General features: G+C 45.5%; 1 protein-coding gene across 1 annotated transcript; it reads left to right on the top strand.

Annotated features, from left to right (window-relative positions):
- Positions 1-2,139: 2,139 nt before the first annotated feature.
- FSHB (follicle stimulating hormone subunit beta) lies at positions 2,140-3,030 on the top strand. Its single transcript, XM_035117851.2, has 2 exons — positions 2,140-2,298; positions 2,794-3,030. The coding sequence occupies exons 1-2, from the start codon at positions 2,140-2,142 to the stop codon at positions 3,028-3,030; spliced, it is 396 nt and encodes a 131-aa protein (XP_034973742.2).
- Positions 3,031-26,728: the final 23,698 nt, after the last annotated feature.

A 26,728-nucleotide genomic window follows, 5' to 3' on the forward strand; every position in this document is an offset into this window, starting at 1 on the left:
TCCTCTATATGGCCTCCTTTAATATATTTGAACATGGCTATCATATCACCCCTTAACCTTCTCTTCTCCAGGCTAAACATGCCCAGCTCCCTAAGTGTAGTACTTTACATTTCTCCTTGTTAAAATTCATCTTGTTTGCTTTGGCCCAGTTGTCTAATCTGTTAAGGTCATTTTGAAGTGCGATCCTGTCCTCTGGGGTATTAGCCACCCCTCCCAATTGGGTGTCATCTGCAAACTTGCTCAGGATGCCCTCAAGCCCATCATCCAAGACATTGATAAAGATGTTGAATAAGACTGGGCCCAAGACAGAACCCTGTGGCACCCCACTAGTCACTACGCTCCAGGATGAGGAGGAGCCACTGATGAGCACCCTTTGGGTTCAGTCAGTCAGCCAGTTACAACTCCACTGAATGGTAGCATTGTCTAGCCCACATTTTAACAGCTTCTTGTCAAATGCCTTGCTGAAATCAAGATAGGCTACATCCACAGCGTTCCCTTCATCTACTTCATCTATTTGAACATGGCTATCATATCACCCCTTAACCTTCTCTTCTCCAGGCTAAACATACCCAGCTCCCTAAGCCGTTCCTCATAAGGCATCGTTTCCAGGCCTTTGACCATTTTGTTGCCCTCCTCTGAACACGTTCCAGCTTGTGAGGATCCTTCTTGAACTGTGGTGCCCAGAACTGGACACAGTACTCCAGGTGAGGTCTGACCAGAGCAGAATACAGTGGTACTATTACTTCCCTTGATCTAGATGCTATACTCCTATTGATGCAGCCCAGAATTGCATTGGCTTTTTAAGCTGCTACATCACACTGTTGACTCATGTCAAGTTTGTGGTCTACCAAGACTCCAAGATCCTTTTCACATGTACTGCTCTCAAGCCAGGTGTCACCCATCCTGTGTTTGTGCCTTTCATTTTTTTGCCCAAGTGTAGTACTTTACTTGACTGCTAAGGAAGCAACTTGAAGTTTTGAAATGTACTCCTGGTTGCTCCCTAACAAATGGGGCTTGTATTCAGAGTCTTTTAATTTGCCACCAAATTGAACACACACACCCCTGATTGATTTTAAGATCCATGTTTTCGAAGCCTGAATGGAAATTTTTGTTGAGAAATAAGAAGATACTGAGACAGACCCTATTGTCTCTTTAGCTCAGTGTTGTTTGCTCAGTGTTGTTTGTTTTTTTAAGCAATCAGACTAAGGATGGAACCTACATTTATGCATACCACTTTTAATCACGGGCAAACCATGGAAATTAGAAAGGAATTCCCTGCAGATGAGAGAGTGATACACCTGTATAAAGCTCTCCATCCATTGTGTGACCTTGTCCAGTTGTTTCCTAACTGTCCAGTGACATTGCTAATAGCACTCCTGGTACAATATGTAAAGTAGCCCCAAGCCAGGGCTTTCTGGTGGCATTTTAAAACAGGTACTTTTGAAAACAACAGTAAAACCCATGGCCTTCGTTTTGCAAGGTTTCACCTACGTGTCTGGCTACATATTTGTTCTCTTTCATCAGGGTGTAACCTGATGCCAGTTGTCTTAATACCCCACAAATCCTCCAAGGTGTCCGTTGCATCTGATTTTGTATAAAAGGGCAACGGAAGGCTTTCCTCTCTTTACAGCTAATTCCAGCAGGGCAAGTCTAAGACAGGTAACTTTTCAACAGATTCTTAATTAACACTGTTTCGGAAATGGTAAGGTCTCTGTAGAATGTTTTTGGAAAAAGCCATTAAAAAATGAATCTTCTCTGCGTTTTTAAATACATTTATTCTGTTTTGTTTTGGTTTGGGGTTGTTGTTGTTTTTTAAGAATGTAAAAGTTTCCAGAGCTTATTTGTAAGAGCAATTGAGATATCTTTCTATTCAGCAGAAATGCCTTTTTTTCATTATTTCATTATTTTCTGTCAAGTTAAGACTTCATTCCGCTGAACAAATCTCTTATCCTCCGACAATAACCTTTGTACTGTTTTGCTGACTTTAGGAATGTACGCATATGTACCACTATCCTTTCTTCTTTAAACCTTGCCTTTGTATCAGCATGGGAAGAATGGTAATATTGTCTGCTGCTTCTAAAGATATGTTGAATTGTAAGTCTCGCTGTACTCCAGGACCCCTCTGCTTTGCACTACAGGATGAAGCCGATTAATTTCTTTGCCGTGTTGCTTTTCTGGGAAACTGTTTGCTGCAATCACTGCCGACTGTCCAATGTCACAATAGCACTGGAGAAGGAAGAGTGTGGCTTCTGCATCAGCGTGAATGCAACATGGTGCTCTGGCTACTGCTTCATGAAGGTGAGGAACCAACAGGTTAAGAAGTATACGCATTTGTATGATTTGCACACATGAAGATAACATGTACATTTAAGGACTTCTTCTGCATCAGGTTGCATTGAACGGGGTTGCTGACTTCTATATTCTCAGGGAACATAGCTTATGTTCAAGGCAGCAAGCACTTTTATTGTTCGCTCAAAGAAGAAATTCCGCACACAAATAAATTTGTTCCAGTTTATATGGTTGCCTATTTTGTTATAGCAATGCCACCCACTTAATACAGAACTAGGACAACTAGTCTTGTAACAAATGTTTCAGATTTGATAGGTCTTAAAATAGGAATTGATTTTAGTTTAACAAGCTGTCCAAAGATCACTGAAGTCAGGGAAGAACATAATCAATCACTTTAATTTGGGTTTTGGTAGGGTTTTTCAAAATCAAAGAAAGTCATGGTTAGAAGGCCGTTGATGGCATATGGATTTAACATTCAGACTCTCTTTTTTATGCCACGATTAGGATCAAGTTGATCAGAACCTAGCAATGAGATATGTCCAGAAAATCTGCACATTCAAGGCAGTTGTGTACGAGACTATCAAGATCCCAGGCTGTGATGGTCAAGCAGAATCACTTTATTCCTACCCAGTGGCAACAGGGTGTCACTGCGGGACCTGCAACACTGACATCACCGACTGCACCCGGAGAGGCTTGGACCCGAATTATTGTTCGTATGAGCAATATGAGATCAGCGAGTGAGGCTTCCTAGATTCCTCGTCTTTCCCGTCTTGCAAAAACTGTAATGAAAGTCAGGGAAAGGGGCAATGTGTGCAGATATTACAGTACGGTTGCATCTGATGAGCATTTAACTTGTGCTATTTCAATCTTGCATGGTTGAAGGTCAGCCGCTTGAAAATCCCCAAGTTAAATGCAAGGCAGAGAACATAGAAGCTCTTTTCGTGCTGGGTAACCCAAGCAGACCTGGTACAGAAAGAGTTTTAAAGCTCTATGCCTTGCTTGGGGGCGGGGGGCATTCAGTGCCCTGGCTCCAGAAGGCTAGGGATGCTCATATTGGGCTGGTTCCAAGCATTTGAGTATACACATTTTCATGTATATGCAGAACCACTGAACCCCTGCATAAGATGTGACTGTACTATCCTGCCAACTTTTTCTCTTTTTTTAAGTATGTGTGCAAAGAATACAACCTGTTGCATTCATCTTCAATGGCTTCATTGTGGCATCTTAAGCCAAAAGTGTTTTCGCCTGTGTCTTTCAAAGCACAGTTCCTTCACAGTCTGCTGCTCCCAATACACCCTCCACTCTTTCCAATTCTCTCTTCTAGTACCAGCTTCTCTTTTGAAACAAAATTAAAAAATTCCTTCCAGTAGCACCTTTGCCCCAAACTGCGGGAGGCAGTGGAAGACAGGAGTGCCTGGTGTGCTATGGTCCATGGAGTTACGAAGAGTCGGACACGACTAAACGACTAAACAACAACAAGCACCTTAGAGACCAACTAAGTTTGTTATTGGTATGAGCTTTTGTGTGCATGCACACTTCTTCAGATACCACATGAAAGCTCATACCAATAACAAACTTAGTTGGTCTCTAAGGTGCTACTGGAAGGAATTTTTTTATTTTGATTCGACTATGGCAGACCAACACTACCTGTAACTAGATCCTAGGTAAGTGTGTATAGGATTGTGGTCTATAGAGAGAGCTGCAGCCCCGTCTATGGATCTATGTTGGTACATCAGTTTACAGTAATTTCACTTGGAATCAACTGTGAGAGAGTGCAGACTAAGGAGGTCCCATTGGACAGACCCCTAGCTTTAACTAGAAGAAAGTTCCCTTGCTTTAGGCATGCTGTTAGGGGGGATACTTTAGGCATGCTGTTAGGGGGTGCCTTTTGTGTCAGTTCCAGATCACTTGACCCTTTCTCCCTTTTTTAAGTCTTAATTTACTTACAGGTCAACTGGATAACTGCAAGCCACAGTGCTGTGGAACTCCAGCCACCTACCACCTTAATTTGCCCAGGGGGGCAAAATCCTGTTGGTTCCCCATAGCTCACAGTAAGGTCCGGCAGTAAGAACTATAGTTTTTTTCCCCTCTAAAAGTTGCCTTGAATTTGCTACATTTGCACCCTATTTATAAAAATTAGCATGTGTATACTTTATTATTGGTATAATGAGCAGGGGTAGACTTTGGTCTTTCAAATTTCAGCGGCACCCTGTATAAGGCCAAAATTCAATGACCCACCCACCCACCCCGCCTCTCACCTTTTGTTCTGCTCAGTTCACTTATGTCATAGTAGCAGCACCCTACGGCACTCCTCGGCTCAGCACCCAGTGCGGCAGAACCAGTTGTTCTGTCCTAAATCCACCTGTGCCGTGGGCTGTCCCTTGAGTCTTTTAAGTATCTGTCAACACCCCTGCCTAGCTTCTCTGTGTTGTTAACACGTTGCTTCTGCTATCGTATGAAATGGTATAGATGCATGTGTGTACTTATTTAGGCAGTTTATTCTTGTATTGTTAGCTTTTATTGTTTACTGTTAAGTATGTATGTATCTGTTGAACTTATAACTTCTTGTACTGAAAATATAATTTCAGCACATTTATGTCTCCAATAAACTATAAAAATGGGAAACTGTGGGCAAAGAGATGAGTTTTCCGTCTGATTATTATTTTTCTTATACAATATGAGAATTTCTTATTTGATACATTCACTATGTCAGGGGCAGCCTACTGTGAATTCTGGGACCCTACTTTTCTACCCTTGATCTGTCACAGACACTGCATAAGCAAGGACTGTGAGTTTCAACGCCCATTCATAGCGGTGAAAGGACACCGTTCGATGTACATTCCAAACTGTTTCTGTAGATTCATGTGTTTCTTAGAAATATTCTTTAATATTCTTTATTTTGTTGCACTAGCACAACTTGGTTCTTTTTAATGAACTTGTAAATGAGTAACAAGCCATCTGTTCATGTATTTGCAACACAAGTTTTTTTCTTTACTCCCAAACAACCAATTTCCTTGATTGACTTTAAAGAAAGGGCTCGTTCACTCAGCACTTACCCCCTGCTTGCACTTTAGAACAACGTGTCCCAATCTGTTGCTAGATAAACTAGTAGGTGAGTTGCTTCAGCCTGGGTTTCCTCCAGCTTAGTAGGGCTTTCCAGAGGAGAGGACAAAACAGGAAAGAGGACAACCTAGCTTCTCTGTAGCCCAGAGGGATCAGAAATGGTGCAAAGGCAGGCAAACATCAGTGTGTACAAAAGAGCAGGAGATTTGCCAAGATAAGTACAGAAGAGTCAACATCACACTCAATAGGCATGTGGGAGACTAAGCATAAGCAACAGCTCTGCCTCCTTCCCTCCAGGAGCCTCACTTGAACTGGTAGCTCATTGGACAGGAAAGAGAAAGGTTGTCCCTGCCACACCACTGTTCCGGTCATATCTTGAATGAATGAGTCCATGTGGAGTGCCTGCCCAGTTAACAGCTGTGCCGACACATTTTGCAAGCCAAGTATAGCAAGAAGACCATTCAAGACCCTTAGGGCTTACGGCAGGCATAGGCAAACTCGGCCCTCCAGATGTTTTGGGACTACAACTCCCATCATCCCTAGCTAACAGGACCAGTGGTCACGGATGATGGGAGTTGTAGTCCCAAAACAGCTGGAGGGCTGAGTTTGCCTATGCTGGCTTAGGAGAAGGCCTGCAGCTCAGTGGTAGAGCATCTGTTTAACTTGCAGAAGGTCCCAGGTTCAATCCCTGGTCTGGGAGAGAGCCCTGTCTGAAACCCTGGAGAAATGATGCTGCTCCATGTAGACAGTGCTGAGCTAGATGGTCCAATGGCCCAACTCAGTACAAGGCATCTTCCTGTGTTCCTGGCTTGTTGTGTTAAATTGTAAATGCAACAGAGAGAGAAGGAGAAATACTACAGGTGTAAGGCAGCTCCACTTGCTCCACTACACCCTTTTTATCTAGGGATGAGTGCTGATGAATCCGATGCATGTTTACTCAAGAGATAATGCCAATGGGACTTACTCCCAGTTTCATTAAACACACATATTTGTCAACTAGTTGGTTTCAATCAGGCCATTGGGCTCCTTTGCTTACAGTCCAGCTACAGTGGTGATGTTATCAGAATCTGAACTAGGAGTTGCCAGGATTCAACCCCAGTACTTTAATTCAATGTCAGGAGGATGTGAACCAACTGTAGAGAGAACAGTACCTTTCAGCATGTACAAGGTTCATTCACTTTACCACTGAGTATGCAGAACTGCCCCATTCATCTCAGCACTAGTCAAACACAGAGTTGCCAGGAGATCCATGATCTGAACATCCATCACACTTCAATAAATGGTGGGGTTTTGGGGGGTGCTGCTTGAGTGTGTAAGCACTCCTGCTTGAATTCTTGCTATGAAGCAGTTCCCCACCTTGATGGTGCTTGCACCCTAATTTTCTCCATGACTTGCTACTTGCGTTACCAGATTTTACACAGTATTCATGGAATTATTATTCTGGGGGTCTTTATTGGAGACAAATGCATGCCACAGACATTATTGTGATGGATAAAATTACCCTAGCAAACGCCTACGTCTGAAGAATTTAGCTATAACTCATAAATGTCAATATGATCTATCTCACTTAGGGGAATTAGCAGTGATCATGCAGGCTGATATCATTAGAATATTTATTTGCAAAAAAATAGCTGACAGAAAGTAAAAAATGGCTCTGTGGAGTGAAGTGCCAGTATGGAAAAGAATGAGAGTGTGTCTAACTAGACTTTCCTAGTGCTAGGATCTCTGATTACACATTGAGACTTCCCCACCCCTCTCCTTCCCCATGCACAGATTTTGGGGGATACACAGGGGGAGAGGAGGGAAGTCTCATTGTTCACTCAGAAATCCTTGGGCTAATGGGACTGCGACTTAACACTGCTTTAGATAAATCCCTTGGATGTTACACGGGCTACCAAGCCCATGTTTTGTGCACCATACATTTCAACAATTCCCAGCTGAGATATGCTGTACATAGCACTTTGAGGTAGGCTTTAAAGCCAGCAGACCTGTAGGGACATTTAATAAATTATACGAGAGGTTAAGATAGTCTGTCTCCTGCCAATGATCTGAACAGGATGACACTAAATCAACCCCAGAGCCAAATTTATTATTTTCCTTGGGGTTCCTTAGGGCTTTTCTATATAGTTAAGAATGGCAGACAGTCCTTGTTAGCAAATCACTGTCCTCTGAAAAGTACTCTGAATTTTCCTGGGCAAAACAACAAACAGAGATCAGAGGCAAGGGTATGGAGGTGAGAGGCAAGGAGGGGATCCTAACTAAGTTAGTGAAAAGGGAGGTATGCTTCTGCCACAATTAATGGGGTCATATAATCTTAAAGAAAAAGCATGGAGCAGCCTTCTGGGCTGAACAAACTTGAGGATGCAAACACAGTCTGGTTATATGGGAGGCAATGATCTATGGGTGTTGACCTAACTTGCCAAAGTGATTTTGTTAATGTCCAGGAAGGGCATAGGAGACTTTACAAAATGATGGGGAAAGCAGGTACTGAACTATCACAAGTCCATATCACTCACAGAATTGTGGTAGAATCACACAGGGGTCTTCACTAAACACATCATGTTTCAGGAGTGATCCTGTGCTGCTGGTGATGGCTGAGATTGGATTTCTCAAGAAATGCAAACTAGGGGACTTCCTTTAATTAAGCTGGAACCTGTTTTCTGGATGCAATCTATTGCTCTCGAGGGGCAAACCTTGCATTACATATACAGTAGCACTATTTACTGTGGGATTCACTAGGTTAGGCAGACCTGCTGATGTTTTCATTACCTTACTAGAATCAGAGTTGGCTTATACTTGCCTGTACTTGTGGCTCAGAACAAAGCCAATTTACACACCCATAGACTCAGGACACAGAAAGGTCTAACTAAGCCAAGCTTCACAATCCCAATGGAGGGAATCAAGGTAGCAGGCAGGAGAGAGCACCACTGAAGTTGGAAGAGGCCCACTGAGCCTCTTCTCCTTTTCCAGAACAAGTGATACTAACTGGGAGTGTTGCTCACTCTGCTGGTAAGGAGAAGAGGACATTATTGGGCTATTTCACAGAAGAGGAATTAATACTTTATGGCATGGCTGGAGTTTCTAGGTCCTGAGCGCAATGCTATTACAAAATCTAACAATATCAACCAGGGGCTCATCCTGCAGAGAGATATAGACCATCATCTGCCAGCAAGACCCTTCTGCTAGCTTCCTCATCCTTGATCTCTATCTGAGTGCACACACAGTAGCTGGTGGGTGTGCTAACTAACAAAGGCCACACATGTTCTTTCCGATAGACTGGCTGCTATTAGGATTATCTAGTTCAATCTGTGAATATGTGGGTGTTCTATCGTCTTCATTTTCATTTATTGTCCTGGCAACTTGGCCTTGATCTTATAGCTGGCTCCTCCAGTTATGATTCATGCTCTGCAGACACCTGGATAAGAACCCAATGTAACCATCATAACAAGCCTTGTTAAATCATTGGCTTAGCCCTAGACTTATTGAATATAGAAAATGTGCGATAAACGGCCTTCATTTGATTCTCGTTCCCACTTTGCAATAATCTCATATTGCAATAAAAGAAAATGATATTCTTATTCTTATTCTTATGGCTTGTTAATTGCTTGGTGCCCAAAGGTCTGCAAGTAATTTACAACACATTTAAAAGCATAAAGATAGCTACATTGTATCATTTAAAAATCATACAAAATCATATACCTCCCATATATATATATATAAATCTCAAAATATATATACACCAAACAGTCACAGGGAGCTCATAGGCAGCCATTGGGCAGCACATAAATCTACTAACACAAACAACCTAATCCCAGTCCATTAAAAGCCTGAGGGAAAAGCTAAACCTTTACCTGGTGCTGAAAATATGTCAGTGAAGAAACCAGACGGCCATTGCTATGGAGAGCATTCCAGAAATACAGAGCAACATCTTGAAAGGCCCTCTTTCTTGCCACCACCCTCTGAGCCTCCCTCCTTAAGGGAAGACCTGGAGAAGAGTCTCAGAAGAAGATCTAAGAGTCCAGGTAGACAGGTGTTCTAGAAGATATTGGGGTGCTGAACCATGAATAGCTTGATAAGTCAAAACCATCACTTTGAATTGGGCTCAGAAGCATACAGGCAGCCAGTGTAGTTGTAACAGATCAGGTAGCAAATGGGGCGAGGGACCTCTTTCTGTGAGATGCTAGAGAGCAGCTGTCAATCAGAGTAGAGAAGACAGTATTGGAGATGATGGAGGAAATAATCTGACCTAAGGTAAAGGAGAGGCTCTTATTTTCTTAAGTGATTTGTCTCTTTAGCCATGATGACTGATGAGATAAAAAATAGTGAGTGAAGCTCCATCTGTGGGTATACAATTAATTTCCACGCATACAATCTCCTGCTTTGGATTTTGTCCTCAGAACACAGTGTGTTTGATTAGAACAGCCTAGATAATGTGTGAAAACTCCTCATTTGTCAGCTGCTGAAACGGGGTCCCTGGAAGAAATCATTTTCCCATTGCACCACTGTTATGTACTGAGCTGAATCCTAGAACAATAGGATTCAGAATCAGCGGGAGCTACCCAATCCAACTCCAGGTGGAAGTGAATCCGCAACCTGATTGGCCTGCTGGAGCAGCCAATCAGGCGGCTGGCAGAAGTGAATCTGCTACCTGATTGGCCTGTAGGAGCAGCCAATCAGGCTGCAGGCAGAAGTCAATCCACAATATAATTGGCCCACAGGTGTAGCCCTGAAGTAGCCAATCACGCAAGGCCCATTGTGTAAATAATGTATATAAGCAGATGGTTTTGGGAAAAGAGCCATTTTCGTCTTCTCTTCTCCTTGATGACTATGAGCTGAATAAAGAGCATGAAATTCACTCTCGACTCCGAGTATATTTCACTGGCGACGAAGGTGGGATCCTGCTGAGCTGACCGCCACCACGCACTGCACCGCAGCACCGCCACCTGCTGCACCGCTGCATCGCACCGTGCATCCAGGCTTCAGCTCCAGGACCCAAGGAACCCAGAATGGCAACCGACAGCAGCTTCTCGCCATTCAAACCAGCATTGGGAGACTGGGAAGGGTACGCCGCCCGTTTCAACTTCCTCCTGCAAGCGAAAGAAGTCACCAACGATGCCATGAAGAGGGCGACATTCTTCAGCGTCTGTGGAGAGGAGACGTTTGAAATCGCCCGGGCTCTCCTTGCACCTAGAGATGTCGCTACCGTCTCTTACAAAACAATAATGGAACGGCTGAAGGAGCACTTCTCACCACAGCCCTCGGTGGTAGCTTGCCGAAATGCCTTCTACGCAAAGCGGCAAGCCCCGGGGGAAACCATAACTGGGTTTGTGACCTCCCTCCGCCAAGCCGCCCGGTTATGCAACTTCTCAGAATTGGAGAACATGCTTCGTGACCGCCTCGTCGGTGGCCTGAGGGACAAGATGTTGCAACGACGCCTCTACGCCAAAAAAGACCTCACGTTCCAGATTGCTCTGGAGGAAGCCCTGGCAACCGAAGCCGCCGAGAGGTCAACGCAAGAGGCACGACCGGCCCCGCCATCCCAACCGAGGGTCTACCACGAAGACCTCACCGACGAATCCGAATCTGACAGGGAGGAAGTACACAGAGTACAGCGGCGCACTCAAGCAGCACACACACCACAGCAGCCTCGACGAGAAGGAGGGAACTGTGCAAGCTGCGGGGAGAACCACGAGAGGAGGACCTGTCGTTTCCGCAACGCAGAGTGCAGGCAGTGCAGAAAATTAGGACACATCGCCCCGGTGTGTCGGGCTCGACTCACACGTCGACAAGCATCAGATGACCGACCCAGGAGCCCCAGGTCACACGGCACCATGCACCAAGGCAACTCGACGGAGATCACGGACTATCAGGTATTCCAGTTGCCCCATCCCAGCACAGAGAAAATTTATATAGAGGTACAGATAGAGGGAGCCCCATGCCGCATGGAGCTGGACACGGGTTCAACTCTATCCATAATCTCGGCCCGAACATTAAGGGAACTGTGCCCTAATGGGGGTCCCAAACTAAGGCCGGCCCCATTCACCCTCCGGGACTTCCAGAAACGTAAGGTCCCTACTATGGGGGTGGGGACCTTCAGGGTGCAATATCGAGGGCGAAAGCAACAATTGGACTTGCTGGAAGTTAAGGGCCCCTACGTTAGCTTACTGGGACTGGCATGGTTTGGACCTCTGGGGCTAGCCGTTACCGGGGTGAACCGCACTAGCTTACAAGTGGACGTGGACGCCATATGCAAAGAGTTTCCAGGGGTTTTCGATGGGGCATTGGGACGATATACAGGACCCCCCATTGCCCTACAGCTAGACCCCGCTGTACGACCCATCAGGCACAAGGCCCGCCGGGTCCCGTTCGCCCTGAAACCCCGCATAGACGAGGAATTGGACCGGCTCGTGGAGCAAGGAGTGCTGGAGCCGGTGCCCAACGCCCCCTGGGAAACTCCAATTGTCACACCCGTCAAGCCTAACGGTTCGGTCCGCATCTGTGCAGACTACAAATGCACCATAAGCAAGGCTCTCACGGCCCATGCATACCCAGTGCCAGTGGTCAGCCATGTCCTCGCCACCCTGGCTGGGTCAAAAATCTTTGGCAAACTGGACTTGGCCCAAGCGTATCAACAGTTGCCTGTGGACGAAGCCACAGCAGAGGCCCAGACGATTGTGACGCACAGAGGGGCATTCAGAGTAAAGCGGCTGCAATTTGGCGTTAGCGTGGCACCAGGCATATTCCAGAATCTAATGGACTCTCTCCTTAAAGGGATTCCTGGCGTCACCCCCTTCTTCGATGATGTACTGATCGCCAGGCCCACACCAGAGGGATTTGAGGACCGCCTCCGCTCCGTCCTGCACCGTTTCCAGACGGCGGGCCTCAAGGTGAAGCGGGAAAAGTGTTTACTGGGAGTGCCGCAGGTGGACTTTCTGGGATTTAAGGTGGACGCAGAAGGGGTCCATCCAACCGGTGACAAGGTACGGGCCATTTGTGAGGCCCCAGCGCCCAAGAGCAAGCCCGAACTTCAGTCATTCTTGGGACTATTGAACTTTTACCATGCCTTCCTTCCCCATAAGGCAGCGGTAGCGGAGCCCCTACACAGACTCCTAGATAAAAGGGCCCCTTGGGTGTGGGGCCAGCGACAAAGGGCCGCATTCCAGGCAGTCAAGGACTTGCTCGTCTCGAACTCGGTCTTAGCACACTTCGACGAGAGGCTGCCAGTGGTGCTGGCATGCGACGCCTCTCCCTATGGCATCGGCGCTGTCCTGGGACACCAACTCCCGGATGGAAGAGAGGTGCCGGTGGCATACTTCTCCCAGACGCTTGCTGCAGCCGAACGAAACTACTCACAGATTGACAAGGAGGGTCTGGCAATCATGAAGGGCGTAAAAAAATTCCATGATTTCTTGTACGGGCGGCCCTTTACCATAGTGACTGACCACAAGCCGTTGCTTGGCCTGTTTGCCCCTGAGAAGCAGACCCCCCAAGTGTTGTCTCCACGTGTCCTCAGGTGGTCAATTTTCCTTGCCGGCTACCAGTATGCACTAATCCACCGCCCTGGGAAGGCGATGGGCCACGCAGACGCCCTCAGCAGGCTACCACTACCAGAAACAGGCCCCGACCCAGCGCCTGCGCAAGAGGTTATGACCCTGGAGCTGCTTCCCGACCGACCCATTCAGGCACAAGAAGTTGCGCACCATTCCACAAAAGATAGGGTCATCTCCCGGGTCCTGGACTGGGTGTGGCGAGGATGGCCCAGCAGCAGCCCCGGGCCAGAATTCGCTGGCTACACAAACCGCAAACATGAACTGTCGGCCCACAAGGGGTGCCTGTTATGGGGAAGCAGGGTTGTTGTTCCCCAGCCCCTCCGCAAAAGGGTCCTCACAGCCCTACACGAGACACACCCAGGGGTAGTGAGGATGAAGGCCCTTGCCAGGAGTTATGTGTGGTGGCCGGGGATTGACAGAGAGATAGAGGCCTGGGTCCAACACTGCCAGACCTGCCAAGAATCCCGCCCGGATCCCCCAAGGGCCCCAGTCCAGCCCTGGGAGTCCGCCCGACATCCATGGTCACGCTTGCACGTGGACTTCGCTGGCCCCTTCCAGGGAAAAACATTCTTCATAGTGGTGGATTCCTACACCAAATGGCTGGAGGTCGCACTGGTACCATCCACTTCTACGGCGGCAGCCATCCGGGTACTACGTAAGCTGTTTGCGACCCACGGGCTCCCTGACACCCTCGTCTCGGACAATGGAACCGCATTCACGTCAGAGGAGTTCCAGACCTTCACAGCGCAGAACGCCATCCGCCACATCCGCTCAGCACCATTCCACCCTGCCACCAATGGCCAAGCGGAGCGCATGGTGCGGACCACCAAGGACAGCCTCCGCCGCATGACACAAGGGGACTGGGAATACCGCCTTGCCGCATTTCTTCTAGCACAGCACCCCAAGCACAACGACGGGCCGGAGCCCAGCTGAATTACTAATGGGCCGGCGCCTTGCAACTAGACTGGACCGACTTCACCCCGACAGAGCTCAGGATGAGGTAGTGGTGGGGAAAGGCAGGAACCCCCGGACATTTGTGGCCCAGGACCCAGTGTATGCAAAGAATTTTGGGGCAGGCCCAGCATGGGTACCCGCCACAGTCACCAAGGTGACCGGTCCCGTGTCGTACGAGGTACTAACGGAAGGGGGGCAATGTTGGCGCCGCCACTGCGACCAGCTACGGCGACGATTCCCAGGAGGAACCCGGGAGGAGAGCGGGACAGAGGGGTCCCAAGGGGACAGCAGGGCAGTGAGGCCTGTAGAGCGAGAGGGGTGGGCAGGGGAAGCAGAAGCAGTAGGCACAGAGGGGCGCCCCGAGGCTGGAAGGACACCGGAACCAGAGCTACAACCTAGTGGTTCAGTGGCGCCAGACCAGACAGCCCCGGCACAGCCAGCAGCCTCGGAACACGAGCCAGAACCAGAACCCCTGACCAAGGAACACCCCAGGCCACAACGCACACGGAGGCGGCCAGCAGACCTTGGGGACTACGAATGCAACTTCCCGGGCAGGACTGGAACTTAGAGGGGAGGGGTGTTATGTACTGAGCTGAATCCTAGAACAATAGGATTCAGAATCAGCGGGAGCTACCCAATCCAACTCCAGGTGGAAGTGAATCCGCAACCTGATTGGCCTGCTGGAGCAGCCAATCAGACGGCTGGCAGAAGTGAATCTGCTACCTGATTGGCCTGTAGGAGCAGCCAATCAGGCTGCAGGCAGAAGTCAATCCACAATATAATTGGCCCACAGGTGTAGCCCTGAAGTAGCCAATCACGCAAGGCCCATTGTGTAAATAATGTATATAAGCAGATGGTTTTGGGAAAAGAGCCATTTTCGTCTTCTCTTCTCCTTGATGACTATGAGCTGAATAAAGAGCATGAAATTCACTCTCGACTCCGAGTATATTTCAACCACTTTCCTTGCTACATTCTTGCTCTTTGGTGAAAGAGAGAATGGGTGCACCTCGGTCTTTAGAGCTTCCTGAACATAAATCTCAAGTGTCCTTGGGTGTCACAAGTCCCATCATTTATGTTTTAAAGATGTTCCTCATTCCCTTTGAAAAACGTTTGCTTCTCAGCCTGTGATGATGTTCTTTTAGATTTCTGTTCAGTAGTGTCTGATGCATCCAGATACTATTATGGTACTCATTAAACTAACAGTGAAGATGGTCTTGCTCAGCTGCTTTATCCACTCAAATGCCCCAGAATCGTAATTCTTCAAAAGTTCTACCTTCTGCTCAAAACTTTCAGAAATATCCGTTGTAATATCCACCAGGTATTATTACTACGCATCCCCGAATTCAATAGAATAAATACTGAAGAAACAGTAATCCACTGAGTTTCTCATCATGTTAATCCTGCCATTTAATTGTTTGACCAATATGAACATAACGTAAGAACGTAAGGCAAGCCTGCTGGATCAGGACAATGGCTCATGTCAAGGACTGGATAGATGCAAAGGAGTGGCAGGAGGCACCAGCTGGTGAACCCCCAAGGGAACCCCCAGGGGAAGAAGTCTCAGAGCCAGGGGATTGGTGGTGGGATGACGGCGAGTGGTCAGAGGGAGAAGGGGGAGCAGACTGGGAGGAGGAGGAGGTGTCGGAAGCTGAAGGGTTTAGTAAGCAGGAGGAGGCTGAGGCAGAGAGCAGTCTAGATCCAGAGGCAAAAGAGGAGGCTGGAGAGGAGGGGAGCCAGGAGACAGAGATGAGGCAGACTGCTGAAGAAGCCAGGGAGTCTCCCCCTCCTGCTGCGACCAGGTCCCCTCCCTCCTGTTCTCCCAGAAAACACAGAGAAATAAAGAAGGTGGAGCAAAGAGAGACAAGATGAAGGAGCCTCAGGTTGCTGGGGGAGGACCTGGGGGAGGAGTCTTAGAGCAGTGTTTCTCAACCTTTTTTGGGCCACTGCACACTTGTTCCGTGAAAAAAATCACGAGGCACACCACCATTAAAAAAGTTAAAAAAATTAACTCTGTGCCGCCCTATATTATAATTATGACTGTAAGAAACACTTGCCAAATATTTATTTCCGGCGGCCGCCAGGCTCGTTTGCACTGAGCTTTGGGAAAGAGGAGGAGAAATATTGCTTTCCGGCGGGTCAGTGCTGCGTATTGGCGGACGCCAGGCTCGTTTGCACTGAGCTTTGGGAAAGAGGAGGAGAAATATTGCTTTCCGGCGGGTTAGTGTTGGTTATTGGCGGCCGCCAGGCACGTGACAATGCAAATCGCCCTTCTCGTCGCCGCACGTCGCAGCACACCAGCCAGCGTCTCGCGGCACACTAGTGTGCCGCGGAACAGTGGTTGAGAAACGCTGTCTTAGAGAGCAGTGGGAAGGCAGAGACCTTCAGTACTCACAAATGCCTCATTGGGAAGAATTGCTGTGATCACTAGGCCTGCTGTTGTTTTTGTTTCTTTGAATAAAGAATTAACTTTACTGACACCAGGTGTTTTATTGCTGACCTACCCTGACTCTGGCTCCTGACAGCTCATCTAGTCTACTATAATATTTTCACAGAGGCCAACCAGATCCCTGAGGGAAGCCTGCAAGCTGGACATAAGCACACCAGTCTGCCCACCTGTGATTCCCATCAACAGGTATTCAGAGGCATTATGCCATTGACAGTGGAGGTAGAATATACCCATCATGGCTAGTAGCCATTGATAGTCTTATTCTCCATGGATTTTTTCTAATCTACTTTTAAAGCCATCAAAGATTAGATGGGAATCACAGGTGGGCAGAAGCGCTGTTGTTCTTTGGAGCAGATTTGTGGATGGCACAGGGCACACATGGGAAGAGGAAGTGGGCATTGTTTACTTATTTAGATGAATAACACCCAAACTGTCTAGTTGGGATGAGGGAGGGGGAATTTGGCAAGCATTTTATATGTTAGGGTCACCGAACTATTTGGGCCTAGCAGTACATTGGCAAACTGTAGAAACTGTTGTGGGCACCACACACAGACACACACTACAACCAAGCACACACCACAACCTGCTCTATTGTTAACAATAGAACACTCTTCCAGGCCTCATTTCAGTGTGCAGAGAGAGCCCGTGGATCCCAGAGAAGGTCTTAGCAGGTGCCATGTTGGCCACCCTCTGCCTTGTGTGTTGTTGTTTAATCGTTTAGTCGTGTCCGACTTTTTGTGACCCCCTAGAGCACACCAGGCTTCCTGCCTTGTGTAATACCTCCATTTAAAAGCACTTCTGTGAACCCTCTCAAAAGCAAATCCATTAAGAGTCAAAAGTCTGGGGGCCAACATGAATGAAGGAGAGGGGCATAGTGAGCAAATTATTCTAGCATATATTTGCTTGCAAATATATCTTCTGATCTATTTTTTCCCCTTTGGGATGATTTACAAAATAGGTTCCAGATTTTTTGGGGGGGTATGCAGAAAGAGGTGGCCAAAGTATACTTTGTATACTTTGGCCACCTCGTGAGAAGAGAAGACTCCCTGGAAAAGACCCCGATGTTGGGAAAGACTGAGGGCACAAGGAGAAGGGGAGGACAGAGGATGAGATGGTTGGACAGTGTTCTCGAAACCACCAACATGAGTCTGACCAAACTGTGGGAGGCAGTGGAAGACAGGAGTGCCTGGCGTGCTCTGGTCCATGGGGTCACGAAGAGTCGGACACGACTAAACGACTAAACAACAACAACAACATGCAGAAAGAAGGTGTAAAAGTGCAGAACTGAGCAAGTTCATACTTAATTCTTTTCCCCTTCAAATGTATCACTAAGTATGCACTAAGGTTTTTGTTGTTGAAATATATATATCCTTTGAAGTCATAATTTAAAAGCAAACTAGGAATAGTTTGAAATTCTAAGTAATAACATTAATAATTATGATAATCCTGTGCCAAACTAATATTTTTCTCATTCCAAAAGTGTGGTCTTTAACATCATTCTTGAAAGGGCATCACTTTGTTGCATGGCAGTAACAATCCATAACATCCAGTTCTTTGGGGATTATTATGTCTAGAACCTCCCACTGAGGTGTACATTATGTCGCCCATTCAGGGTCAAAGGAAGACGTAATGAAAGGAAATCCTCTTCCCTGTTACAGCTGCTTTGTGGTATCTACATACATAATCAAGCACACAGAGCCTTGGCTTTTAAATAAATGTCAGCATTAGATTATCAGACAAGGTGAGGCAGGGTTTTCCTGGAATATGTTCTGCTCTCTCTACGTAGGAAGAGCTTGCAACGTGTACCTTTGCCCAGTGCTCTTTTTCTAGAAAAAGAGGTGCTGGAACTCACCATGAACACCTTCCTTGTTCTCTTATAATGGCAATGGCACCTAGTGTCAGAACCGCATTCCAGTGGGTTCCAGCCGAAAAAAGGCCCTTACCGCAATCAATATTGTCCTCTGGGATTTTCCTAGCACATCATCAACTAGATTTTGGGACAAAGCCATTGCCTTCCTCTTGTTTCATCTAATATCCTCCTTACATGGACAAACCCTGCTACAGTGGTACCTCTGGTTACGAGCTTAATTCATTCTGGAGGTCCGTTCTTAACCTGGAACTGTTCTTAACGTGAGGTACCACTTTAGCTAATGGGGCCTCATGCTCCCGCCGCGCCGCTACTGCGCCATTTCTGTTCTCATCCTAAATTCTTAACCCGAGGTACTACTTCCGGGTTAGCGGAGTCTGTAACTGGAAGTGTTTGTAACCCAAGGTGTTTGTAACCTGAGGTACCACTGTATTAAGAACTTGCAAGGTGATTTAAGTCAGTGTTTGCCTCCCAATGCTATAATGTAGCAGCAGTGTGATTGGTTAATCTCTCTCTCTCTCTCTCTCTCTCTCTCTCTCTCTGTGTGTGTGTGTGTGTGTGTTACAATATTATTCCAATAATACCGGTAGCCCCGTTATAACAATTCGTATCCAATTAATACAAATTAATCAAATTAACAGATTATACATTTTAGTTAAAGTGGGCTCCTACTTTGATGGCTTCCTAAAAATAATTCTGCGTTCCAAAATCTTATTAATTTCAGTTACATTGCAGTTAAAATTATAATCCTTTATAGAGCAGCTGCAATCTTGATTATTTCTATTTGTGTTGTTACATTAGGTAATTTATAAAACTTCAAGGAAGGAACTCTAACTGTTATTCTTTTCTGAGTGTGACAATTATTTTGTCCATGGTGTTTCTTGCTGTCCATGTATAATGTTGTTATACATGGTTGTTGCTTTTGCTGTTGCTGTTGCTGTTATTCAAAGAATGAGTTTTCCCCATCATCTTTGTTTATCTCCGTCTGTCTCTCTCTGCAATGTCGAGGGAAGCGTACATTCCTGGACCACCAAAAACGGAAGCTCTGTAAAACTGTTTCAGTGTAACCTGCTCTCAGACCTGCTGCTGAAAGGCAAGTAGTAAATTTGGGGGTGGGGGTGGGGAATCCTTTAGGTAGATTTCCATGGCTATCAGAAATCCAGGAGCAGGCTGGCATGTCTTATTCTTACATCAATCTACACATGGGAGCTGCACCAATCCCTGACAGAAACAAGAAGACACTATACAAGGGTGCTGTGGAAAGGAAATTTTATTTTTAAGAATTGCCTGGGGGGTTTCAAGCTTCACACCTCTTTTCCAAGGGGCATTTTCTATTTTCAGCTCTTTTGAGGAAACTAGGCTCTTTTTCCTTACTTACATACTGGCTGTGTTCACGCCATCTTTCCCAGCTTTGTAAACCAGTATCCTGGCTTCTTATCCTGGCTTGTTAACTGATATTGAGCCAGAGTTCCAGGTTCAGATTTAAAAGGGAACTTTGGTTTAATGCAAGCCAGCAATGAAGTGTCTGAAGCAGGAAATGTGCTGTGGCATGAGGAAGAAAGTGTAAAGCGACGGCAGTGTGCCACGTGACAGTGTCCTTTAGTGCTCACTTCCGGAAACAAGAGTTGCAACTTGGACAGCAACACAGTGTTGTGACTCAGCCTGCATACGCCTTACCCTTTACTCTCCATTCAGTGCACTCCCACTGAGAGTTTTTGAAGATGCATGCCCACCACGTTAGCCACAAACCATATCGACCCTGTACTTCCTTGAGAACGACTGCTGTTCGCTGTGTCATTTCTCAAAGCAGCTCCAAATCCGACTAGAAAACATTAGCCACATTCCCTCTGCAGGTGAGCCTGGTGTGCACATTTGAAAGAGCCATTGTGCACGCCCAGATGATCGCTTCGTTAATAGGAGTGTTGTGGGAGTTGCAAGAGCAGGTTGGACTATGACCTGAGACACCAGGGTCTGAATTCCCTCTCAGCCATGAAACTCAATGGGTGAACTTGGGCCAGTCAACATCTCTTAGCTTGAAGTGTTTAGGCTGCTGAAGTGACCATTGTCCCTTAGGCTTCATTTCCCCACTCCTAGAAAAAAACAGGAACAAATGAAGAACCCCATTGGATAAGACTAAGATTCCATCTAGTCCAGCATCCTATTTCCAATAGTGGCCATGTAGACGGTTCTGAGGAAATACAAAGGATGAAGGCCATAGCCCTCTTTCATTGTTTGTTTCCAAGCAACTGGTATTCAGAGGCATATTGTCTTTGAACATGAAGGTTCCCTTCAACTAATATGAGTATTAACAATGATATTTATTGTTGTTATGAATAATAATAATAATACTGTGATTTATTACCTACTTTTCACCATAAGATCCCAAGGTAGGTTATACCAATTTAAAATACAATATGATAGAATCATAGAACTGCAGAGTTGGAAGGGACCCCAAGGATCATCTAGTTCAGGCATCCCCAAACTGCGGCCCTCCAGATGTTTTGGCCTACAACTCCCATGGTCCCTAGCTAACAGGACCAGTGGTCGGGGAAGATGGGAATTGTAGTCCAAAACATCTGGAGGGCCGAAGTTTGGGGATGCCTGATCTTGTTCAACCCCCTGCAATGCAGGAATCTCAACATATGGTCCCCAATCCAATTTAAAACCATACTGGGCCCTGCCTAGCTTTGCAAATGTGCTGGCAGTTTTATTGCTGCACCACTAGTATTAAAAACAATTTAAAACAAATTAGCATGCAACAAAAACTGTAAAATGAAAGTGCCAGATACACCTAAGTTGTGGGGAGGGAATCCCACAACTTAGAGGCTGTCACAGAGAATGTCCTCATCTAGGTCATTACTATTTTTATTAATTAATTTATTGCGTTTATATCCTACTTTTTTCCCTAGGGAGTTCGAGTTGTCATACCTGGTTCTCCTCCTTCTCGATTAGTTGCTGTGAGGATGAAATGGGGTGGGGGAAGAACCATGTACACCACCTTGAGCTCCTTGGAAGATAAAAGTGGTATATAAATGTATGAAATAAATAAAATAATGCATGTTGGGTAAATACAACCCCAGCCCCACTCTGATGTGTATAGGTAAAGGTAAAGGGGACCCCTGACCATTAGGTCCAGTCACGGATGACTCTGGGGTTGCAGCGCTCATCTCGCGTTATTGGCCAAGGGAGCCGGCGTACAGCTTCCAGGTCATGTGGCCAGCATGACAAAGCCGCTTCTGGCGAACCAGAGCAGCACACGGAAACGCCGTTTACCTTCCCACTGGAGCGGTACCTATTTATGTACTTGCACTTTGACGTGCTAGGCTGGCAGGAGCCGGGACCAAGCAACAGGAGCTCACCCCATCGCGGGGATTTGAACCGCCGACCTTCTGATCGGCAAGCCCTGGGCTCTGTGGTTTAACCCACAGTGCCACCTAATGAGGTGCAAATGTGACTTGAAACGCAATGGGGTTGGGGGGACAACATCACTGGTTTGAGAAGTGTGCATCAGCTTGGTTGCTCATTCCTGGAAAACCAAGTTTGTTTAATTCTGGCTTTCTATTGCATGCAAACCAGACTAGTTTTGGTGAACAGTGAAATCTTCTGGAATGAAATCTTCCTGGCAATTGAGTGCTAGCACCAACAATCATGGGAGTGAATGAGTAGAATGCTTTGCAATAGTGTGCTGAAGGAAGGCTGTAGTCAAAAACAGCTCTGAGGCTGCTGAAATGGGGCATGACATAATGAGGACACTAGCAATGTCCTGGATGTCACAAATTATACTATATAAAGCAGTGTGGGCCCAAGGTGAGAGGTCTGGTCATGAAGAGGAGGAACTGCAAGATAACAAATATATCTGTTCACAGGAGAACTCAGTCCGGTCTACAAACCCATGTACAGCAGGTTTGTCAGCTCTGGTACAACCGAGGACCGCACCCTCATGCCACCCAGTGTGGAATTTGGTTCAACATGTGCAGTTCCCTTCCAGCGAAATGGAGATACCAAACAGCTGTCAGAACTCTAAAATTCCTGCCATTTTTAGTCAATTCCGCAGTAGGTTCATCCATCTAGAAAGAGCTCTAGTGTTTAACAGAGCAAAACTACTCTGTTTGGAGCTTTCATTGTGATTTTCTAATCAGCATATTTTGCAAAACATAAAACTCTGTTTTGGGGGCTCCAAATGTAGCACTTTAGCATAACTGGTAGTTTTATCCTCAGCCACATGACATAAGTATCCTGTATTCTCACAGCATCCTTATTCCTGAAATACTACGGTATTATAATACGGTAACTCTTTTTGCCCTGAACTTCCTGCAGTCTTCATACTAGTGCAGGCTCAGAAGGGTCTGTGGTCTGATCCACCAAGAAAAAAGCATTTATTGAACAAACATTACTTCAACAAACAGAAGTGGACAGAGAAGCTTGACATCCTGTCCTGATGATGCCATGAATACATTTATACACCATTCTGTTGAGGTTATTGTGCAGTTTTATGAAACCATGGTGGTGTGTGTCTGAATGCAAAATGAGAAAGAGATTCTGACAGTGCATCTTAAGTTTACAAAGTCTGTGGTGTTGTATGACTGTGAGAGAAGTGCACGTTCATTATTTGTTTTTATTTAAGAATTGATAAACTGTGTAATGAAAAATATTTCAAGTGGCGAAGAGTATATGAAAATATGTAAGAGAATACTAATCATAAAACAAATTAAGAGCGTAATAAAAATCCTTCATTGTAAATTGCATGGACCACAAACTAAAACCAGCTCATTAAAATAGCTGCGCTGGTAACTCCAGAACTGCAACAAACAGGTGGATTTCCCATGGGAATCTGCTGCTCAGGGCTAGGAAAGAGGTTTGATAATAAAACCCTTCTTGAGGGTTTCACACATCTCTATTCATAGATGCTGCTGGGATTTCTCAGTTCCTCAATCAATTACAGTCATACCTCGGTTTAAGTATGCCTCAGTTTGAGTATTTTCAGGTTAAGTACTCCACGGACCGTCTGGAAGGGATTAATCCACTTTCCATGACTTTCAGTGGGAAAGTTCGCTTCAGGTTAAGTACGCTTCAGGTTAAGTACAGACTTCCGGAACCAATTGTGTTTGTAAACTGAGGTACCACTATAAATCTGTTAAGACTAGTTCAGAAGGAAGTACCTAATGTACAAGATGAGATTTTGCTCATTTCTATTCCAGCCACGAATAGTTAGGGTGGAATAGGGTTCTCTCCCTCTCATCTTGAAGTAAATAATCCAGAAGCTAGAGAAGACAAACTTTGCAGTAGTACCTTGGTTTTCAAACGTAATCCATCCCAGAAGTTCTGAAACCTTTGGAAACCGAAACTCAATAGCCGACAGCTAGGCCTCAGGATCTTGCACTCAGCAGAAGCTGTGTGGCACGTTCGACTTCCGAGGCATGTTCAAAAACCAAAGCGTTTACATCCGGGTTTACGGCATTCGAAAACCAAAATGTTCCTCAACAGAGATGTTCGAAAACCAAGGTACCGCTGTATTTCATTTTGCCAGCAAACAAACATGCATCTTTATAGCTGGCTCGGTAGAGAACACAACTGAAACTTAAAAGCAGACCAAAGGAAAAGCCAATGGGTAGAGCCTCAATAGTTTGAATATTTGACCCCTCAAGGGTCCACAAAGGACAAAGTTTAAGGCCACTTAGGTAATTAAAGGGTGAATGTGATCATGAAAAATCTACCATGAGTAGGGGGAACTCTTTAGTGAGAAAACTTGAGTCCTACTGCATTTTTTGCAAGAACTCCAGCACCTTGTGCCATAATTTTGAAACTACCATTGTTTCTGTTCTTAAAACAAGCTGTCATTCTTTAAATGGTGGTTGCCATTTTCATGTCACAAACGAAAAAGCCAATTTGAAAAATAAAATAAAACAACCCACTATATGCGCGTGAAGTTTGCTCTGGGGGAACAGTACACCCACTGGCAGCCCCCCCCCCTTGTTGCAAGGCTAAGTCACATTCAAACAAACCAGAGAAAACTCAAACAATCTGGTACATTCAAAACAACCTCTAAGACATTAATCAATGCAGTAAACGCAGATATCTTTTCCTCTGATGGTTACTATTTAAATCTCCAATCTAATGAGAAACAGCAGACATTTCTATGCAGTGAAAGCATTCAGAGATAGCTTTGTGTGTGAAAAAAATTGTTCCAATGAATTTGCTTTGCATAGGTCACTGATGCAGATCTGCATGAAAAGCACAGAACTGTATTAATCTTTCTTATCTCGCTTTGTAAACACGAGGAGGAGGAGGAGGTTTTATTCATATCAGCAACTAGCTAACTGAGCTGCATTTGGAGACGAGAGAAATTACTCATGATCTTCCAGTATCCTGTGCTGCTAGCCAAATGTAGAATCCATGCTGTCATGTTCAAGACTGAAGTCAATGTGCGATAATGAAAATATAGCATCTGGACAAATTTGCAGCATGACCAGTCTCTGAAGAAAGATATTAGCTTTGGAGTGTGGAAGTTGTCATGGTTTGCATTTTTTAGTCCAGGTGTAGAGACTATTCTAATTGATTCAAGAAGGTTCTGGAAAGTTCTCCTAGAAAGTTTCTAACTGACTAGTAAGTTTCCTTTGTGCTGAGAGCAGGTGTTGTTTTGGTTTAGGCTGGTTCGTACTGGTCTTGTTATCTCTTTCTGTCAAGGTCATGCTGGCTATATGAACAGGCCAGAAGGAGCCTGCCTTTCACTTTCTATCTCTCTCTTCTTCTTGGTTCTCTCTACTGTACTTTGTTCTTGTGTGGTGATCTCTACATATTATGCTTAAGTGCTCAGTTTTAATCTCATTGTAAGTTTAAGTTAAGTTTGCTGCAACTGAATTTGTGACTCTTTTTCTCATTTGCCTTCATTAAATAATTACTGGATGAAGCCAATTGCCTCTGGTCTATTTGCTGGAACCCTGCATTGTGTTTACTCTGATATCACTTTGTTGAGACTTGCTCTGGATCATTATTGAGCAAAATGATGACAGAAGTAATGTCCAAGTGTGGGAAACCTTAGTATGCAAGTGATAATGACAATGGTTAGCTCAGTTGGTTAAAGCGTGGTGCTGATGATATCAAGGTCGCAGGTTCGATATGGGGCAACTGCATATTCCTACACTAGTTGATCCTCAGGGTCCCTTCCAACTCTGCAATTCTCCGATTCTATGAAGTAACATGGATTGCATTACCAATTTAGGCTGCAGTCCTCCATACCCTTATCTCACAATGTCTCATTGAACTTAATGAGGCTTTCTTCTGAGAAGACATGCATAGGATTCATGCAGCATTTTGGGAAGAGATGTAGGAATGCCAATGAAGAGAGTCACAACTAAACAAGAAGAAGAGTTCCACATAGGTCAGGAGCCACATGGCAGAGAACAAAACAGGCCAGAAACAGACACTTCAGCACTCCAGTCTGATCTAACTTATCCCTATAAATTCCCAGGTCCAAGAGGGAACCCCATAAACTCCAATATCACAGCCAACTTTCAGACTCTTTCCTCTTCCTTAAAGGAGTGTGCATATGTGCCTTGACTAAGATAGTTCACCAGACTAGTTTTCTGCATCAACTGACTATCTGACACCCTCTCATTTCTAGGCAGCTGCTGCTCTTTCGGCCTTTGGAGGTTGGAGACTGCCAACAGTCAGGGCATGGTAGCCAAGGCACAATCAGTAGCAATGATGAGTTGTATCCAATGTAGAGCTAAGTTAAAGTCACTGAGTAGTATACTTGTTCTACTGAAGAAATGCTCTGTCTGCACCAGCGGAACACTGTTTCACAAGACAATGTATAAGCGGTTGCCTTGTGTAAATTTGTTGCACAATAGATGGTACTGCAGTACAATGAGTTTTCTCTAGTGCAGCTGTTGCATTGGATTCCTCTGTTGCACAACATTCAAACACACATATCTACTAGCACAAGAGCCCTTGTACTTGCAGACAGCAAACATTGCATGCAGGCCAGTGAGATTATGTGCAGATGTGTAGCAAAGCTTACTATATGGGTTGCAACTTGCAGTATGCAGACCACCGGGACCCCTAGTTAAGTAAAACAATCCCTGGACAAGAATGTGTTCTCACTTTCCTAAAATACTGTTTTGCATTGTTGGCTAAAATATTTCACCTCTAATGACTAGACCTTTGTATTCTTTCACAGGCAACCCACATGCAGTGCTGATCAAAGGTGGATTAGTTTGCCTGGAATTGGGAGCCTGTGGATTTTGGCCTTCTGTTTTCAGAATAAAAGGAGTTCCATATTCCAGAGTCTGAGCTTTGCTTCTATCTAGGTCCTCTCAGATGACGTCTGAGCCATTAAATATTCACTAATGCTTTCAAGGCTGGGATGGGTGTCAGATCTAGAATTTGGGAGGGGAAATCTTTTTAATGTCGCTAATTTCTATCGCACCTTTTCATGTTATTTGTAGCACCTCAAGCTAGGATATTAATAGCACCTAGAAAGCAATGTTTCCATTTGTAAAGCAGAGCCAGAGAGAGAAGATAAGCAGGTCTATTCTCGGCCACACCCATCCCGCCTTG

The sequence above is a fragment of the Zootoca vivipara genome, chromosome 1 (assembly GCF_963506605.1).
Source record: "Zootoca vivipara chromosome 1, rZooViv1.1, whole genome shotgun sequence".
Taxonomy (NCBI): domain Eukaryota; kingdom Metazoa; phylum Chordata; class Lepidosauria; order Squamata; family Lacertidae; genus Zootoca; species Zootoca vivipara.